The following is a 20,456-nucleotide window of genomic DNA, read 5'->3' on the forward strand; positions in this document are numbered from 1 at the left end:
TGAATGCACTTCCTGCCTTTAAATTAGACTATTACCTGCTTCTACCACGAGGTGGCAGCAAAGCACAACCCACCGCCCGGCTCACTCCGTCCCAGTCGGGGCTGTAATTGTCTCCAGGCAGAGCCAGGAGCCCTTAAGACCCACGCTTTCAACACCGCCCCCGCCCCCGCCCCGCCCCGCCCCAAGGACACAGGAGACCGAGGAGAGAAAGGACACAGAACCATTCAAGGCTACATAACTGTGTAGTGGAAATCCCGGCCTCTTGGCTCCCAGTGTAGTACCCCTGTCTGGGAGATGCTCACTTACGCCCTGAAGTCCAGTGGTCACATTTTCCAAACTGGTACCCAGTTCTGCTGGTACTGGAAAAGCTCTCAGCAGCTGAGACGTGTGTTCCTTTCCCTGGTCCTCTGAGGCCCAGTTTTCTCACTGGCCCACTATGAAGACTGAAAAGCCTTTGGCACTGCTATTTGGTTTTTTTTTGTGTTTGTGTTTTTTGTTTTTTTTTAAATTAATTTTTATTGGCGTCTAGTTGATTTCCAATGTTGTGTTAGTTTCAGGTGTACAGCAAAGCGAATCAGTTATACACATACATAGATCCCCTCTTTTTTAGATTCTATTCCCATATGGGTCATTACATTGAATAGAGTTCCCTGCGCTATACAGTAGGTTCTTATTAGTTATCTATTTTATATATAGTAGTGTGTATATGTCAATCTCAATTTCCCAATTTATCCCTCCCCCCCTTTCCCCTTTGGTTGGTGCTGCTTTTTGAAAGGTAGGGCTTGGGCTCAGGGGCCCATCCAGAGAGGGCCGCTCATGTGCGCACTGTAAATCCTACGAGATGTCATTCTAAAAGGCCCAAGAAAGCCCTCCTGTCTCAAAGATATCTCCTACACTTCCTATGATTTGTCACCTAATCAGGTTTACTGAAATATAATAGGTATGAATTTAGTTTGGTTAATAAGAAACAACTTAAAAAAGCTTACCTTATAAATCCTCATAGGAAGTCATTCACACTTTAGCATGAGTTATTTCATCAGATTCTTTCCTCTAGCAAACATCTAGTTGAAGGCAGCTGCATTGAGCTGGAAGTATTGGTGGGGAGAACAGAGGACAGCTGGAAGGCAATAATAGATTCTGGAGAATGGGTCAGTACGGCGGGGTGAAGACGGGGCCTTTTCAGAGAAGAGCAACAATGCCAATTTTTTTCTACTTCAGAATTTTTCTTGCTGATCAAGACCCAGGACTGTGTTCTCAGCACGCGCCTTTCTTACTCAAGGTGTCAGGAGCTGATGAACAATGGCAACAGCTATTTCTGCCTGTTTTCTTCTGAAGTCCTTGAAGGACATTCGTCAACTTTCGTCAGCTTTATCTTATTATCCTTCTGGTGTCCTAAAGGGAAAAAGACTAGGCAGGAATGGGTCTCTTCTTTTCAAACATGAAGTTTAAGTAAGTGACTTGCACGAAACTCACTTCGGGGCTGCTGTACTGGCCCGCCTACACGTGGACCTGTTCTCATCTCCATCCCGTCCGTCTCCTGCTTGTGTCTTTATCTTCTATCTCTGTGGATTCTCTGGCGCTTTAGGACTCTGGGTGCTTCTGGCTGGGCGGGTGATATTTGATCTTCTGTTCCAAGTCGGGAGCCTCCTGCTGAGAAACCTCTCCTCTCCCTTTAAGGCTCCACTTTGCTTCCTCCACCTCTGACCTAGGTCTAAACCCATGCCCCTGTCCTCATTTGATACCAAGGTCCTATTTTAATATCATGATCCATCCATTAGTCATCTCCTTTCACTAAAATAAGCAGGGCAGAGAGGAGCCATGTGGTTTGTCAGTGAGAGCTCGGAAGGGGGTGACAGTATTATTTCATGGCCAGACTGGGATTTGAGTTTTCTGTCCCTTGGAAGAGGGCCGGGCTCCCTGGGACTCACCCCTGGCTCAGGCGAGGGGTTACCTGGGCCCTGGGAGTGCAGGACTTTTTGTCAGTGGGTTGACCACCCTGGAGAGAGGTAAAAATGTCCAGCACGCAGACCAAGAGGCCTGGGAGCCTCCCCGCAGCCTGCTTCCTTCCGCTCAGGGGAGGTGAGCAGGGCCGCTTTCTGGAATCCATCCTGCATCGTTTCGCCTCACATAATGTTTCCCATAACGAGGCTCGTTGTCTGGTCGGTCTCCATTAACTGCAGGAGCCCGGGCTGGCGAGCAGGTCGGGGGTCCACAGGGAGGCCACGGTCATTCCCAGAGTAGCCACGAGGTGGCGGGTCTGGGACTTACATCAAAGATGACAAGCTTGGGGGGTGCGGGGGTGAAGCGTGATTGCAAGGCTTTTGAAGACTGGGATGGAGGGACGTTTCCCATCCTCCCTGTTCCCACTGGGCTGCCGTCCTCCCTCCCGGGTGCCTCAGCTGGATGTCTGCCAAGGACATCGTGGCCCCCGGAGGTACAAGCCACGTAGGGCGTGGTCCCCCTGCAACTACCTCACTCTAGCTCCCATCCTGCCCCTTCCCTTAGGCCTCGGGGACTCGGGAACACGCCAGAGGCTGAATGAAGCTGATGGCTGAGTCGTGGGGGTTCTTCTTTCCACCTCTTCCAACACACAGACACACACACGCGCGCATGCACCCCCCCCACACATACACATGCATGCACACACACGCAAACTCACAAACACATGCATGCAAACACAGACGCATGCACACACATACATATGCACACACATGAGTTTAGTCTTTGTTCAGCCCAAGACCGCTCTGTCCCGGGGCTTTGTCTGGCTCTAGGCCCAGGGAACCCAGGCTTGTCTGCAGAGTGACGGGATCGCACACATGCTAAGGCACCCAGACCAGCAGCTTCTCGCCCCTTGGGTGGCTCTGGAACCAGAGTGCCGGGTCCCTTCACCCAGGGTCACTCAGAGCCGGCGTCCAGGGCTGCCTCCTAGGGTTGGGACAGAAGCAGATCTCCGTGTGGGATCAGAGTGGGTTTGGCCAGCTCTCCCTAAGGTCACTGGGGCCAGCAGGTCTTCATTCTTTTCCTCCTGGCCCCGGCACCCCTGAGGAGTATGACTTGTCACATAGTTACTCCTTCACTGGTGGGGGGATGGGAAGAAGGGCAGGCCCTGTGAGGGTGTGCTGGACCGCCAGGGGACGGGGTGACAAGGGTGCACGTAGGGCTTGAAAACCCCCAGCCTCTGGTTCTGGTCCATCCCTGCCTGTGGCCACTATTCAACTTTCACCTCTACGGCATTAAGTGCATCGTTCACTAATTAATTCATTTTATTAAATACATTATCCATTTTTTTCAGCTATAGAACATAGTAGATGCTCAATGCAGAACATTCAGAAAAAAAATTTAAAAACCAAAAAAGAAAATAAGATTCCCTTATCCTAGCCCACCAGAGGCAACTTCTACACTTCCCAAGCCCTTCGGAGGCAACTTACATACTTCCTTCAAGACTTTTTTTTTTGTTGAAATATATGCATATATATATTAATCATTGGGACCATATGTGTATACAGTTTTTTTTCTCCCTTGTTTTAGAAATTAACAGCGTAAGTAGTTCTCAAAACTTTTCAGACTTTAATGCGCTCCACAGGACACCATCACCTGGAGATTCCTTAATGGGTTTAATCACGTTCCTACTGTTGAACACTTAGTTGCTTCCATTTTTATTTTGGAATGATAAATAATTGTACATTAGTTTTTGCCTATAACTCTATTACCTTTGGAGAAGTCCTCTGGAGGAATTACTGGGTCTAAGGAGATGCACGTCTCAAGGGCTTCTGACGTGTTATCAGAGTCTCCACCAGGTCCCAGGGCTCCTGCCCTTGCAGTGTATGAGGGCGGAGGGGGTCAGAGTGTCTTCAGCTGAGCCAGGGGGACCAGTGTAGACAAGAGCCGGGATTCCAGCCCATGACTGGGCGTGGGCTCCCTGGGCCGCCTCTGGCCGCGGCTGTTGGATCACTCATTCCGGCCCCAAGACTTCTGGATCGCTTTCCCTTAGGTCCGGCAGGACAACAGGTGTGTGGCCCTGGAAAGGTGTCCCTGCTTCCACCAGGGCAGAGAGTACAGACCCGGAGAGACGGTGAAGGTGGACTGCAATACTTGGTGAGGCCGGGAAGGGTTCCAGGGATGCTGGGGACGGGGGGTGGGGTGTTGCTCTGGTACTTGCTCCCCTCCCACCCGTGGTAACCTGGCTGCTCCTTTCCTTTTCTCTGTGCCTCTGTTTCTCCATCTGTCAAATGGGAGACTTTATCATCCTGTGTACTCACCCCACGGGGACACTTTCTAGACAGCAGTGTTTCCTGGGGAAGATAAGGGCCATATCCATCACTGCACGCGTGACCAAGCTATCCCAGGGCACGGGATCGGGGGTCCTTCTCTGGCCTTGTCCTGTCCCCCAGCCATATTGCGAGTGTGCTTGCCTGGAGAGAGACCATCCTTCACATAACCCCAGGCTCTGCTCACTCACCGTGCCTTTCTTTGGGGCAGTGCACAGCTTTAGGGAAGGGCCACGGGGACAGGCAGTAAGGGGCTTAGTGTCTGGGGCCTGAGGTCTGAGCTTTCCACCGCTGCCGCCCCTGTCGGGCTTCCTGATGTCGGCTCTGTTACTGGGCGGAGGGATGGGGCCATAGGGCAGCCGGCAAGTCGCTGCGGGTTTACACACATTGCTGCCCACCCTCTCCTGGCAGAAGCTCACAGCTGGTCACTGTTTCCCCAGCTCAGAATTTTCCTGCCATTCTGGACGTGTGTCCCCTTAGCCTCAGAGGGGCTATCGGCCTCAGTGTCTTTTCTGTAGAGACCCTGTGGCCCCTCCCAGGTGATGTCCTGGGAGGCTGGGCTTTGGCACATCCGGAGCAGGTGGTGACAGAGTGTCCCTGGGTCACCTCAGCCAACCAGGGCCCTTCTTTGCCTTGTGACGGGTGGGGGCGCAGCATGGCTTCCCTCTCCTCCTGGGCCCCGTGCTCTAAAAATGTGTGGGTTCATGACCGCGGGGCCCTGTGAGGTCCGATCCACAGGCTGCAGACCACCCTCCCGACGCTTCCTGAGGCCTCCTGGAGGGTGGGTGGCGTCCTTGCTGTCCCGACCCCCAAGGCCCCGCCCTCACCCCCCTCATCCTGTTCCCAGTGTCTGTCGGGACCGGAAGTGGAACTGCACGGACCACGTGTGCGATGCCGCCTGCTCCGCCCTGGGCCTGGCTCACTACCTCACCTTTGACGGGCTCAAGTACCTGTTTCCCGGGGAATGCCAGTACGTCCTGGCACAGGTGAGAGCAGGGTTCGGGGGTGGGTGTCCCAGGCTGGATGCCACCGTTCTGTCGGTGGAAACAGCTCTGGGCGCTGGTTTCTACGGGAGTGATTTTCCAGCCCCTGGAGAGGCAGGACCTCGAGACTCGAGTGATGGCTGTGTTCCTCCAGCTCACCTGCACGCCTCCCAGGACGGGGCAGAAGCTCATTCGTTGACTGGCCTTGGTGTGGGGCAGGCTCCCATCCGCCCCAGTCCCAGCACAATGCAAGGAGAGGAAGGTTCCCTTTCCTTCTGCAGACACGGCCTCAGTCAGGGTACCAGTGGGGAGTGGAGCCCGGGCTGGATTTCAGCCCCAGCACCCTTCCTGCCCCCATCCTTGGGCAGTGAGCAGCCCACTCAGGGAAGGTTGAAATGCCCCTGGAGTTCCGTTCCCACCCTGTGATTCTATTCTATTTTATTCTGTTCTATTCTCTCTTTTTTTTTTTTTGCCGCACCTCGAGGCTTGTGGGATCTTAGTTCCCCAACCAGGGATTGAACCGGGCCCTCGGCAGTGAGAGTGCAGGGTCCTAACCGCTGGACCGCCAGGGAAGTCCCCATTCCATTCCATCGCATTCTCCACCATTTTCATTTCTAACCTCATGCAGCTCAGAATGGGGGGGGCGGTGAGGGGCTGTGGGTACAGAAGGTCCCGCTGCCCGGCAGGCCGAGGAGTGGCCTGGGGGAATCGTAGCTGCTGCGTGAGGGCTGCTCTGCCCGCTTTCCCGCCCACGGATTCCTGCAAATTTCTCTTGCTGGTGAGCAAGGAGGGCCGAGCGCTTTGTCCTCCAGGCGGCTGGGCTCTGCGCAGCTTAAACAACTGTGGTCCCTCCGTCTCCGCTCTCGGGGGCGTCAGGGGAGGGGCTCGGTGTGGGCTGGAGGGAGGACCGCAGACCCGAGGGAGCCTCAGCCCCAGAGACAGAGCTGCAGGGCACGGGAGTCAGGCAACGGGGGCAGGGGCACCAAGCATGACGCCTGCCCAGCGCACGGGGAGCGAGCCCCCTGCCTCTGGCCCGCGCCCCAGGCTGGCCCCAGAGAGGTGGGCGGCGCGCTGGGGAGACGGGCGTGCACCCCACGACATGCTTTCACCCACACCCAGGAACCGTCTAGGGCTTTCCCACACATCGTCTATGGAAGCCCGTCTTTCTGTTATCTGTCTGCCTCCCAGCCTTGGTAGCAGAAGATGGGGTGATACCAGCTCTGGGGCTCCACTCCCCAGCCAGGTTCACATCTGGGCACCCAGAAAACACGACATTTCAGTGCAGCGAGAGGGGCCGGTCAGACCTACTGCCTCAGCCTAGGAGCCAGTCGGAGCCTCTCCGAGTCGTGCCCCTCGTGGGGCTGCTTTTCCTGCCCCACCGCCAGTGCCGTTGTCCCCTCTGATACTTTGTCCAGGGCCCCCCTCCCTTTCCTCCCTTCCTTCTTTGGGAGGTGTTATCAGGACTTAACTCTTTCTCCTTCAGAAAAATCTCAGCTGGTGACAAAGCACTTGTACCTTCGTTCCCTCTTTTAACTTTCACGATCCCATTAACCCAAGACAAACCCGTTTAACCTACCAATCGCATCAAGTTGGCGGATCCCATCTTACAGAGGGGCACGTCGTGTGTGTGGAATGTATGTATATGTGTGTGTGAGTGTATGTGTCTTTGTATGTGTGTGCATGCATGTGTGTTATATATGTGTGTGTGGTATGTATGTGTGTGTGTGTGTCTTTGTGTGTATGTGAACATGTGTCTCTGTACGTGTGCCTCTGTGTGTGTGTGTTTATGAGGGTCAGAGAGGTAAGTGACTTACTCAATATTATCCAGTAAGTGGCAGAAACAAGGCCCACCCCTAGCTTTTCTGTGCTGGGTGTTTTTTTTCCCATCACATCACAGCAATAGCCACCATGGGAGATATTTGCCAGAAACGTGTCCGCTTTTGCTTCCTTTCTATGCAATTCCCCAGCGAGGACCAGTGCTCCCATACCCTCTGTTCCCTGCTACGGACGGTAGCTCAGCTGGTGTTGCTGGGTCCGGCAGTCTTTGGTTACAGTTCTGGGCCAGCAGTCCAGAGGGACTCCACCAGAACTTAGAGCTGCCAGGTGCCACGTGGCTGGACTGTGCTAGTTCCCCGGCTGAGGCTGGACTAACAGGCTCAGGGGGAGCTGTAGGCGGATGGGTCCACGTTCCCTCTCCCTGTGTCCCTCCTTCTCTCCCTCCCACCCCTCACCACCCCCCCCCCCACCTGGCTGTAGGCACCTGGTTCATAGGTGATGGCTGAGGGTGACACACCTGTGAGTGTCCTCCGTCTCTGTCTGTCTGTCTCTCTCACACACACGTGGACATGGCAAACTCCTGTAACACATCCTTCAAAGGCCTGAGGTGATGGGACGCCAGTCTGCTGATCTGGGGAGGAGCAGCAGGGATAGTGTTTCTATCCTGACACCTGTTTTTCCCCAGGATTACTGTGGCAGTAACCCTGGGACCTTCCGGATCCTGGTGGGGAACGAGGGGTGCGGCTACCCCTCCCTGAAATGCAGGAGGCGCGTCACCATCCTGGTGGAAGGAGGCGAGATTGAGCTGTTTGATGGGGAGGTGAGTGTGGGCTCGTCCCTCCACCCTCATGCCCCTCCGTTGGCTGATGAAGAGCACATGCCGAGTGTTCGTCCAGAACGTGTGTGGATGGAACGTCGTGCAGGCAGTGGAGAGATGAGGTAGCGCTGTATCCTCTGACCTCGCCTCGTCCTGTGAGGGTGGCGGGTGGCAGGTGGTGACAGATTACACGATCCATTTTAGTGGAAGGAAGTGCAGACACACATGTGGAGAAGGGTGTGTAACCATATCTGCACCAGCGTTGGGAGAGCCAGGGCTGACCTCTGGAGGCGACGGGAGATGGGAGGGTGGGAGGACTTTCATATAGGAATACGTATATACACACACATATATACATATATATTATATGCACACTATATATACAAATGTACACACACACGAGTATACTATGCATACACACATATACGTGTATATTATATACCCACTGTTATATATATTATATATACAAATGTACACACATACACGTATATTATACATACAAATATATCATACACATATATACATATATATCATAGCCCACGTATGTATTATATATACAAATGTATATGTACATATATACATATATATCATAGCCCACGTATGTATAAATATAATGTATACAAATGTATGAACACATATGTACACATACATTATGAATGCAAATATGTTATACACAGTACACACATATACATATATGTTAAATCCCACATTTATATGTATTACATATACAAATGTATACACATATATTATGCACACAAGTATACACACAAATGCATATGTATTATATACCCACAGTTTTATGTATTATATATATGAATGTACACACAGGAACACATATATTATGCATACAAATACACACACATATATTATATACCCACATTTATACGTGTTATATATACAAATGTATAGACACATATATGCACGTATACTATGCATACAAATATACACATGTATACATAATATACAGATATATCCCACATTTACATATATTATATATACAAATATATACACGCATATACACACATATATAGTATATATTATGTACCCATATTATATATTATATACTAATGTATACACACATATACACACTTGTATACATATATTCACAAAAATATATACATATACATACATATATATACATATATAATATATATATACAAGTATATACACACTTATTATCCATCCAATATGTTATATATACACACGCATATATAAATATATATTTTGGGAGATGATGGTGTTTGGGGGGATTTTTACCTTCTTTTATGTTTTTCAGTTCTTTTTAGATAAAATCTTTGCTAAAGAGCTCAAAGTGCACAGACTCAGGCCCTGTGTGCTAAGAGCTCGCGGAGTGGCTCTCAGAGGTCTACCTGAGAACCACCCAGGAGACCTTGTTTAAGACACCAACCTTCAGGTCCACCCTGAGGTCCTGGCTCAGGTCTGGGTGAGGCCCAGGAACCTGCGTCTGAAGTGGCAGGGGTCCCTGGAGCACAGCTGTGCTGGTCTGGCCACATCGGTACCTGGGAGCCCTGGGTCTGGGCTCACCCCTTCCCCGTATCTTCATTTTGTTCCGTGGCCTCAGCCCGCATCCTACCTTCTGGCAAATACCCACCGCTGGGCTTCCCTGGTGGCACGGTGGTTGAGAGTCCGCCTGCTGATGCAGGGGACACGGGTTCGTGCCCCGGTCCAGGAAGATCCCCTGCTGATACCAGGGGGTGGGAGGTGAATTCTCCTCCCTTAGAGAAGATAGCTGTGGAGCAAGCAGGACCTGTTGACTTGGGTCAGCCGTGTCCATTTCAGGGACAGTTCTACTTAGGACAGATGACAGTGGTGACATAGAGTGGGAGGCTGTGCCTGTGGTGTGTCCCCAGGGAGAGGACCTTGGTGAAGGGGTGACAAGTTCCTAGCGTCAGCCTCAGTCTTATGGGTTAGATGGTCAGCCAAGTACCGTGAAACGGGCAGGGAGGGCTCGGCCCCGGCAGCGAGTCAGCGGAGTCAAGGGCTCAGGTCCTTTGGGGGCTGAAGTCTGGGATTCCTGCTTCCAGCGCTGAGCTTCCCTGTCTCCCTGTTCAGCTGTGACTCCTGCTGACGGCAACTCGAGTGGGAGATGGGAGGAAAGGGGAGAATCTAGTGCTCGTTTTAATAAAGCGGTGGATTTATTTTTTAATAAGCCAATAAGGGATTTTATTTTATTTATTTTTTTAACATCTTTATTGGAGTATAATTGCTTTACAATGATTGCTGCTGTATAACAAAGTGAATCAGCTATATGTATACATACGTCCTCATATCCCTTCCCTCTTGCGTCTCCCTCCCACCCTCCCTATCCCACCCCTCTAGGTGGTCACAAAGCACTGAGCTGATCTCCCTGTGCTATGCAGCTGCTTCCCACTAACTATCTATTTTACATTTGGTAGTGTATATATGTCCATGCCACTCTCTCACTTCGTCCCAGCTTACCCTTCACCCTCCCCGTGTCCTCAAGTCCATTCTCTACGTCTGCATCTTTATTCCTGCCCTGCCCTTAGGTTCATCAGTACCACTTTTCTAGATTCCATATACATGCGTTAGCATATGGTATTTGTTTTCCTCTTTCTGACTGACTTCACTCTGTATGACAGTCTCTAGGTCCATTTTAAATCAGTTGCCTAGAGGTGCTTAAAACCATCACCACGTTAAAAACATCTTTAGGGGACCATGTGTATTTAATGATCAAGTGTCCAAAAAATTCTTTCCATGACGTGCTAGGTGATCTTCCGCCAGTAGGTTTCATTGTATTTTTAATCTTGTAATTATGTTTTTGCCGCCACCTCTTTATCCTAGGATTCTTGGAGAGAGGTAGGCAAGATGGACGCAGCTCTGGCCGAACGGGGCAAATGACCAGCGGCTCTGGAGGGCCGCGGGGCGGGGGGAGCCGGGCCTTACACCTGACCACCAGTGTCCTGGTCTCACACTGCGTCCTCCCTCAGGTGAGCGTGAAGAGGTCCATGAAGGATGAGACTTACTTTGAGGTGGTGGAGTCCGGCCTGTACATCACCGTGCTGCTGGGCAAGGCCCTCTCCGTGGTCTGGGACCGCCGCCTGGGTATCTCTGTGTTCCTGAAGCAGACTTACCAGGTGGGTGGCCCTTCTCCGCTTCCCCCTCATCCTGTCCGGTTGCATCTTCAGCTTCCTGAGCAGCAGTCCGCGGCCCCCGCCCGCCGTCTTGGGGGAGGGTGGGTGGTCACCTAGTCCAGCCTCCCTCCCGCTGCAAATAAGACTCAAGGGTTAGCGTTCACCTTGGCTGTTCCCGAGACAGGCTGTCTCTGAGAAGGAGGGAGGGTTCCCGGACCCTGCAAACAGTCCCTTGAGTGGCCTTGCTGGGCAAGCAGTTTATATCCACAAAGGAAGGAAAGAAAAGATGGGCAAGAGCTATTCTCAAGGTTTCTTAACCTCAAGAGGCAAATGGTCATGCGTGATGTTATCATAACTCTGCAGAGCGTTCCGGGTGCACCCTCCCACGGGGCCACAGGCCAGCATCGGCCGACGCTTGCAGTGAAACCACTCAGCACCTGCTTTGGGGAAAGCTGCTTGCAGTATCCGTCCAGGTTCCGATGGTTTGCTGGGACTTCATTTTCTCTGACGGGCATGAATGTGACAAGTGCTCTGTCTGCCCTGGTGGCAGGACAGACCTTCCCGGCAACTGTTCTAGGCACTGTGGCTACAGCAGGGAAAGAACTATATATAACTACACATACATATGTATCCACGGTTATGGTCATATACATAGTTATATATATACAGTTATATTTACATGTATCTTAGCTTCGTATTAGTTTCCTATTGCTGCTATAATAAATTACCACAGACTTAGTGGCTTAGAAAAGCAACACAGATAGATTATCCTCTGGTTCTGGAGGTCAAAAGTATACAATTGGTCGGCAGGGCTGCATTCCTTCTGGTGGCTTTAGGGGAAAATCTGTCTTCTTGCCTTTCCTAGCTTCTGGGGCTGCCCACATCTCTTGGCTGTGGTCCCATCCTCCATCGTCACAGCCAACAGCATAGCATCTTCCACTCTCTCTGCTTCTCTTTGTCACATCACATTTCTCACTCTGACTTCTGTGCTCCTTATGAGACCCTGTGATTGCACTGAGCCCACCTAGATGATCCAGGACAGTCTTCCCATCTCAGGACCCTTAACGCAATCACACCTGCAAAGTTCCTTTTGCCACGTGTGGTAACATATTCCTGCTTCTGGGGATGAGAACGTGGATATCTTTGCGGGCACCATGGTTTTGTCCACAACAACCGTGGTGGAGATCGTATTCTAGTGGGGATACTGTGTGTTTTAGGCTGGTTGGTCTGATGAGACCCGTCTCAAAGGGTGTGAGTGGAGTCTTTGTGGAAGGGAGGGAAGGAGCCGCGTAAATGTCCTGACTTGAGAATTCAGGCAGATGGAGTGGCAGGTGCCAAGGCCCTAAGGTGGACGGTGTTTGCGTTCGGACACGGAGGCCAGGGCGGCTGGAGAGGAGGGGCTTGGGGTGACTGGTAGTTACCAAGGGCAGGGACGGGGCAGGGGCCATGCCATGGGGGCTGTCGGGCCATGTAAAGATCTCTGTCCTTTTGTCCATGTTTCCCAGCAAAATAGAATAAGTCACATCTCTTTGTCCCGAGGCAGGGCTCCAAATTTGTTCTGAGAGCATGGCATCTTTTCTTTTCCAGGCCAAGTAGCTCCGGTTTTGTCCAGGGTTCTTATGTGATGGTTTCCACCCATTCATTCATTAGTCGGTCAGGACTTGTGTCCTGCAGCCCACGATAGGTGAACATGGAGTTGAGGAAGATATTACGTCAGCCCTGGGGGCATTTAGTGCTGGCCAGCCTGCTCCGAACAGGCTGCAGTTGTTTAGGTAAGGGACTCACCTGTCCACGGTCAAGTAGGACTAGAACGTTCCCCCCTCAGACTTCTCACATTCTCATTGGTGTAATGCTGGACCAGCTCCTCTTCTGCTCAGACCCTTACTGGGGCAGCTGATGGTTTATACTGCAGACACCAGGGCCCTGGAGGCCTAGTTGGCCATCCAAGGGACATGGGTGGGCTGCCTCTCTTTGTGAATGGCCTTGGTTTCCTTAACCTTAACATGAGGTCATTGTGGAAGCCGGGCAAAGGCCTTGGCAAGGTCAAGACTTTGCTGGTCACCCTGGTCTCCTTCTGCGTCTCCCTCCCTGTCCCCTCCCACCCTCCTCTTCCTCAGGCGAGCCTGCCTCCCATGCTGCCTGGAACCCTCGCTTTCCTGACTCAGAGTTTGCTCTGAGGTTTGCAAAGCTTATGCTCCCAACTGGTCCCCCAGGAGCAGGTGTGTGGCCTGTGTGGGAACTTTGACGGCATCCAGAACAACGACCTCACCAGCAGTAGCCTCCAAGTGGAGGAAGACCCCGTGGACTTCGGGAATTCCTGGAAAGTGAGCCCGCGGTGCGCCGACACCCAGAAAGTAGGTCGGGGTCGCGGTGCGGACCGTGGGCGGTGGGTGCTAGGGCCCGTGGCGGGGGCAGAGCCTGGGGAGAGGGCCTCTTGGAGCCCTTCCGGGTTGACTCTTCCGGGTCCACCTGTGTACTCCTGCCCGGTTCCCCAGGTGCCACTGGACCCCTCCCCTGCCACCTGCCACAACAACGTCCTGAAGCAGACGATGGTGGACTCCTCCTGCAGCATCCTCACCAGCGACATCTTCCAGGAGTGCAACAGGCTGGTGAGGGCGGCGGGGCCCCCGGGGGCAGGCGCTTCTAGCTGTGGTTGCTTGCAGGAGCCTCAGGGATCGTCTGCAGCTGCTCACCTCTCTTGGCTTCAGGCTGGGGAGCAGAAAGAATAATCGAGGGTGTATGAGGAGAGCAGTGCCCGGCAGATCGTTTTTCTGCATGGCTCTCTGGGCATCCAGTGCTGCTGCTCTTCCAGCCTCAGTCTTAGGGCTTGTCGCCCACAGATGATCTTGTCTCCGACATCAGAGCAGGAGCTTCCTTCTCCCATGCCCACCGTGTCTCTGGCCCCGGGCACCGCGCCGCTGCCCCCGTTCCCAGGTCTTGTCTCACGGAAACTCCTTTCTGGTCTTGAAGCCAGATTTTCAGCCTGCACTCTATGGCTTCTTTCTGTGTCTTTTGTTGTTGTTTAATTTTTATTTTATATTGGAACGTAGTTGATTAACGATGCTGTGTTTTAGATGTACAGCAAAGTGATTCACTCATACATATACATGTGTCTATTCTTTTTCAAATTCTTTTCCCATTTAGGTTATTACAGAGTATTGAGCAGAGTTCCCTGTGCTACACAGTAGGTCCTTGTGGGTTTTCTATTTTATTTTATTAAAAAAAATTTTTTATTGGAATATAGTTGATTTACAGTGTTGTGTTAGTTTCTGCTGTACAGCAAAGTGAATCAGTTATACATAGACATATATCCACTGCTTTTTTTTTAGATTCTATTCCCATATAGGCCATTACAGACTACTGAGTACAGTTCCCTGTGCTCTACAGCAGGTTCTTTTTGTGTCTTTATCTCACAAGGTGACAAGGAATTCCCCAAACAAGTTTCGATGCAGTTTTCTCTCTATCTCTGTCTGAATGTATATACGCACACCTGTGTATGTGTGGGTACACGTGTGTCTATGTGTATGTACACACACACACACAGCCAGGTGCACACGCGTGCTGCTCCGTGGCAGCTCCCTCGTGGGAGTGACGGTTGAACACCTGTGTCTCAGCTCTTTCTGTCCATCCAGTGGTTTTTAATCCCTCAGGACCCGAAGGATACTTAGGATCCCCTGGTTTGGTGGAGACCCGAGGCACCTGAGCTGGAAGGGCGGGGACAGTGAGAGGGTCAGGGAAACCGGGGCTGTTGGGCACAGTGACCGGCTTAACGTCCGAATTCATCCTCACCACAACTGCCCTGAACAAGGTGGGTGTGGGGGGCACGTCTGGGGCAGCCGAAGGTGAGAGGTGGCTCCTGAGACTGAGCACGGACCGACGGTGGGCTTCCTCTCTGGGGAGATCTAGGGTCGGAGTCCAGGAGCACCGGGCCGGCCACGGTCCAGCACGCTAGCCTGTAGCATCTCAGCGAGACAGTGTGAGTGTCCTGATGTGTTTCCTCAGTCTCTTCGCTGAATGGAGGCCAGGAAAGAGTGTGTTTGTGTGTGTGTGTGTGTGTGTGTGTGTGTGTGTGTGTGTGTGTGTGTGGTGTTTATGTAAAACACGCAGACACCCAAGAGGGTGGGAGTGGCTTATGGGGACGGATGGATGGCTGAGCAGGTACGTGGACAGATGGACAGAAAGGAATGTTCTTTTGAAAAATTCTCAGGCACATCTCTTCTAGGAGAGGCTGACAGGGTTGCTTTTTTCCCCTTTTCTTGCTGGACTCCACATAAGAACGTAGGATTTCTGCCTTTTTACCCATTTCCTCCTTGGGACCATTGCCTCACATCTTTCCTTCTGTCTGGAGCCCCTGTCCCTCCTCTGACCACTGGAACACTCACGCCCAGACCAAGAGCCAGAGTCCCCAAGTGCAGCCCAGGCCACCTGCGTCTCCCTTGCAGGTGGACCCCGAGCCATACCTGGATGTTTGCATCTACGACACCTGTTCCTGCGAGTCCGTCGGGGACTGTGCCTGCTTCTGCGACGCCATCGCTGCCTACGCCCACGTGTGTGCCCGGCACGGCGAGGTGGTGGCCTGGAGGACGCCCGCGTTGTGCCGTGAGTCCTGCTGTCCCTCGTGGTCCCAGACACGCCCCTCCCCCCTCGCGCATTTAGACCTTGGGTGGTGAGGAAGGGCGCCTTGGTGGGGGAGAAGACAGAGACCCATGCGGGGGTGATGGCCGAGGCTGAAGGGGGCTAAGGCACGCATGGGCATGAGGAGGCGTGGGGCTGGAGACAGCGATGGGGAGAGAGCAGTGGGGAGAGAGATTCAAGGAAATGGAGAAGAGGGAGCAGTGACGAAGAGAAGAAGGTGGTCAGAGTGTCTGTGATTAGACACGATCACATTTGCCGTCGTGGTCAAGCAGCTCAGACTTTATGTTGCGCCTTCCTTCCTGCATGTAAGTGGGTGATCGTTTTTATGAGGAAAATGGATTCAGAACCGCGAGGCTCCTGGCTCAGGGGCTCTCAAAGCCTAGACGCCTCTCACGTGGTGACTCCGTAGTTCCCCAGTACCCTCATCCCCTCCTTGGGGCCATCTGTCTGGGGTTGCCCAGGGTTGCCCGGTGCTTTAATAACGGTCCTGCCTGTTTTGGGGTCTGCACAGCCCAGAGCTGCGAGGAACGGAACCTGCGGGACAGTGGGTACCAGTGTGAGTGGCGCTACAACAGCTGTGCTCCTGCCTGTCCCGTCACGTGCCAGCACCCTGAGCCGCTGGCCTGCCCCGTGCAGTGTGTGGAGGGCTGTCACGCACACTGCCCTCCGGGTGAGGCCCTGGCCCCCGCGGGGAAGGGGTGCGGGGCTGGGATGGTCCTCGGGAAAGCTGGCTCCCTGCACTGCTTCTTCTCGGCCTCGCCTGGTGGCGCCCTGTCCCCAGCCCCACTACCCTAGGTCGTGTTTCCGTGTCCTTCCACCAAAGCCAGGCCAGCTGTGGTTTTTGTCAAGCTGAGCTCCCATGCAATGCTTCTGGGGTCTATTTATGGGCGTATCATCTAGAGCAGCGCTTTCTGGTAGAACTTTCCGCAGTGCTGGGAAAGTTCTATTCAAATGTGGCTCCTGTGTCTGATGAATTGAATGTTCAATTTTATTGAACGTTACTTAGTTGAGATTTAAACGTAACCAGCCGCACGTGGTTACTGGCTACAGTATTGGATAGCACAGATCTAGAGTTATCAGATCTCTCCTTCGGTGGAGGAGCAAAAAGACCCTTGGAGATAAGATTTGCTTTGTCCTGGGGTTTGGAGGAGGCGAGGTGGGGGAAGGAACACCCCCTCCTAATTTTTCAGAAAGAAGGATGCTCCCTAAGCAGTGAGGGGACCCTTGGGGGAGGCAGGCAGAGCTGGGACAGGCCTTCTAGTGCAAGGAGGGTCTTCCTTGTGGGAAAGGTGGGAACTTTGGCTCCTAACGAGAGGCTTCGCATGCAGGGAAAATCTTGGATGAGCTTTTGCAGACCTGCGTCAACCCTGAAGACTGCCCTGTGTGTGAGGCGGCCGGGCAGCGCTTAGCGCCCGGGAAGAAAATCACCTTGAACGCCGGGGACCCTGAGCGCTGCCAGATTTGGTAACACAGTCCCCCTGGTTGTCTGGAGTGATGGGTCTTACTGTCTAACCTGGGGGCCTGCCCAGAAGTGTCGGCTTGGGGAAGAATGTCCTGTTCTTACTTCCTTTGCTTCTCTGTCTTTGAGGACCGGCTATATTTCTTTTCCAGGAAATATCTCTCAAGAGATTTAGGTTTTCTAGCTCTTCTTGCTGAAGGAAGGACGTGGTCTCTTCTTATCCTTGGAGGTGGCATCTAGTCCGGGGACAGGCATCTATGGAAGTCAGATTTCTTTTTTACTGGAGGTGGGGATGCAGGGCAGGAAGAGAGGTGGAGCCCCTGACCCTGCAGTGGGGCACGGACACCTCGGGCCATGGCCAAGGTCCCAGGATGCGGCTCTTGTAACTGGGAGTCACGGGTCGCTGCCCCCGGGCTCCCACCGGGGTTGAAGGAGAAGGTTCTAGCCTGTGTGGGTCACCGCCGCAGGCAGCTTGATTTCTCCTGTGGTCTGACGGAGCCTGCCACTTTCCAGGACACTGGTGAAAGAGAGACGTGCCCAGGGGGTTGGAACTTTGGCCTGGTGGGGTGAGAATTTGTGTGGGGGGCTTGGGGCTGGGTGTGGAGCACAGCTAGACCCTGGCACAGGATGGGGGTAAACGGTGGGTCCATTGCAAGAAAGAATGAGTGAGTCACTGTCGTTCTCTGTCTAACGTCTTGGAGACCCCCGTGTGCCACTCCCAGTACTTTATTCTGCCGGATCAAGCTGGGATTTTGCATCTTTATTCATCTCTCTGAAATGATTTTACTCCAGTTTTCCTCTCTTCCTTAGGGCCCAACATGTTAACATAGTACAGAGTTCATGCAGCTTAAATTCTGTTGTAATAAATACTGACAAGCATTTGTCTTCGATAGAACATTTATAAGGCCTGCTCAGCCTCAACATTTTAGAGCAGTGTTTGTCTTTGGAGATATTTGGGAGAAGGCTTGGATTATAATTAAATATTTATGTTGCTAGAGACATAGGTTGAAAATAAACCAACTTTGAATGGCTGTGTGGATTGCTAAGAAAGAAGAAAGATTCTTTTTCAGGTCCTAGGGTGGGTGAAATCTTTGGCTTTCAAGGGGATCAAAACTCAAGGGAAGTGTGTGTGTGTGTGTGTGTGTGTGTGTGTGTGTGTGTGTGTGTGTGTATGTGTGTAGGGGGGCTGCTTGGGGACTATGTTAAACATGGTGTCTCTCTCGAGTGGGGAGTGTTCCTTGGGGTCTCGGGTTCGGTGGGCTGGGAAGTGCCCAGAGGTTCTTCCTGAACCATTTCGGTCTCTCCCCTCTTGCAGTCACTGTGATGGTGTCAGCCTCGCCTGTGAAGCCTGCAGGGAACCGGGAGGCCTGGTGGTGCCCCCCACAGAAGGCCCGGTTGACCTCACCACCCCGTACGTGGAGGACACGCCGGAGCCGCCCCTGCACGACTTCTTCTGCAGCAAACTCCTGGACCTGGTCTTCCTGCTGGACGGCTCCTCCAAGCTGTCTGAGGCCGACTTCGAGACGCTGAAGGCGTTCGTGGTGGGCGTGATGGAGCGTCTGCACATCTCCCAGAAGCGCATCCGCGTGGCCGTGGTGGAGTACCATGACGGCTCCCACGCCTACATCGCACTGCAGGACCGGAAGCGGCCGTCGGAGCTGCGGCGCATCGCCGGGCAGGTGAAGTACGCGGGCAGCGAGGTGGCCTCCACCAGCGAGGTCTTGAAGTACACGCTCTTCCAGATTTTCAGCAAGGTGGACCGGCCTGAGGCCTCCCGCGTGGCCCTGCTGCTCACGGCCAGCCAGGAGCCCCCCAGGCTGGCCCGGAACTTGGTCCGCTACGTCCAGGGCCTGAAGAAGAAGAAGGTCGTCCTGGTCCCCGTGGGCATCGGGCCCCACGCCAGCCTCAGGCAGATCCGCCTCCTCGAGAAGCAGGCCCCCGAGAACAAGGCCTTCGTGCTCAGCGGCGTGGACGAGCTGGAGCAGCGGAGGGATGAGATCATCAGCTACCTCTGCGACCTCGCCCCCGAAGCACCTGCCCCCACGCAGCGGCCGCTCACGGCCCAGGTCTCCGTGACGCTGGCGCCCAGGAGGAGCTCCGTGGTCCTGGATGTGGCGTTCCTCCTGGAAGGGTCGGACAGCGTGGGCGAGGCCAGCTTCAACAGGAGCACAGAGTTCTTGGAGGAGGTGATCCGGCAGATGGACGTGGGCCAGGACGGTGTCCACGTCACGGTGCTGCAGTACGCGTACGTGGTGACCGTGGAGCACTCCTTCAGAGAGGCGCAGTCCAAGGAGGACGTCCTGCGGCGGCTGCGGGAGATCCGCTACCGGGGTGGCAACCGGACCAACACCGGGCTGGCCCTGCAGTACCTGTCGGAGCACAGCTTCTCGGCCAGCCAGGGGGACCGGGGGCAGGCGCCCAACCTGGTCTACATGGTCACGGGAAGCCCGGCCTCAGATGAGATCAGGCGGATGCCCGGAGACATCCAGGTGGTGCCCATCGGAGTGGGGCCTCGCGTGGACGTGCCGGAGCTGGAGAAGATCGGCTGGCCCCAGGCCCCCATCTTCATCAAGGACTTCGAGACGCTCCCCCGAGAGGCTCCTGACCTGGTGCTGCAGAGGTGCTGCTCCAGAGAGGGGCCGCATCTCCCCACCTCCGCCCCCGTCTCAGGTATGCGGGCGCCTTGCATGGGGGCGAGGACTTGGGGGCACTGGGGGTGGCCTTGGTGGAGACGCGATTCTCAGGTTCAGATCTGGCTTCCCTGCTCTGTGCCTTCGGCCAGACCCCTGCCTTCAGAGTGTCTGCGTTTCCTCACCTCCCGGGCAGGGAGCTGCACCTGTGATCTTTGTTTGGGGGGAAGGATCTTTTCTTATGGTCTGAGTTTGAAAATGCAAAGGTAATGCAAGCTTATTAAGATGTAAGCAAAACCAGGATATGGAGTAAAAAAAATACAAGTCCTGCTTTACCATATAGCCGCATCCCCACCCAGTCCCACTCCCTGCCTTGGAGGCAGCCTGTTCAATATGGCGACTATCAGCTTTTTTTACCACACTGGGTGGATAAAATTTTTCTCAGCGCCTGACATTCTTCAGGGCAAGGCCAGGAAGTCCAGTAGATTCTGGAGCCGGGCTGCCTTAGTTTGAATCTCACCTCTGGCACCTACGAGCTGGGTAATTTTTGCAATTATTTTGGTAATAATTTTGGGGTAATTTTGAGCAAGTACCCCTGTGTCCATCAGTCTCCTCATCTGTAAAATGCTGGTAACACTAGCACTTGAAATACGCTTAGAGCGGTACCCGGTACTTAGCAGGTGCTCAGAAATGACGTAACTCCACGGCTGTGATTATTGCCTCTTAACTGATACCAACGATGCGTCACTTCCGAGCTCTTTAACACCTTGACTTG

General features: G+C 53.3%; 1 protein-coding gene across 8 annotated transcripts in view; it reads left to right on the forward strand.

The window, feature by feature from the left end:
- VWF (von Willebrand factor) overlaps window positions 1-20,456 on the forward strand; it is a 203,779-nt gene that overhangs the window by 138,247 nt on the left and 45,076 nt on the right. For 7 of the 8 annotated variants that reach the window (XM_079936255.1, XM_079936253.1, XM_079936258.1 and 4 more), the window contains 10 exons: window positions 3,992-4,095; window positions 5,116-5,254; window positions 7,713-7,847; window positions 10,814-10,960; window positions 13,171-13,311; window positions 13,453-13,566; window positions 15,400-15,556; window positions 16,104-16,262; window positions 16,921-17,056; window positions 18,367-19,721. In XM_079936255.1, coding sequence (XP_079792381.1) covers window positions 3,992-4,095; window positions 5,116-5,254; window positions 7,713-7,847; window positions 10,814-10,960; window positions 13,171-13,311; window positions 13,453-13,566; window positions 15,400-15,556; window positions 16,104-16,262; window positions 16,921-17,056; window positions 18,367-19,721 — 2,587 coding nt within the window. The remainder of the gene's footprint in view (window positions 1-3,991; window positions 4,096-5,115; window positions 5,255-7,712; window positions 7,848-10,813; window positions 10,961-13,170; window positions 13,312-13,452; window positions 13,567-15,399; window positions 15,557-16,103; window positions 16,263-16,920; window positions 17,057-18,366; window positions 19,722-20,456) is intronic. The other variant, XM_079936252.1, reaches the window with a different exon arrangement.

The sequence above is a fragment of the Stenella coeruleoalba genome, assembly GCF_951394435.1.
Source record: "Stenella coeruleoalba genome assembly, chromosome: 11".
Classification (NCBI taxonomy): Eukaryota; Metazoa; Chordata; class Mammalia; order Artiodactyla; family Delphinidae; genus Stenella; species Stenella coeruleoalba.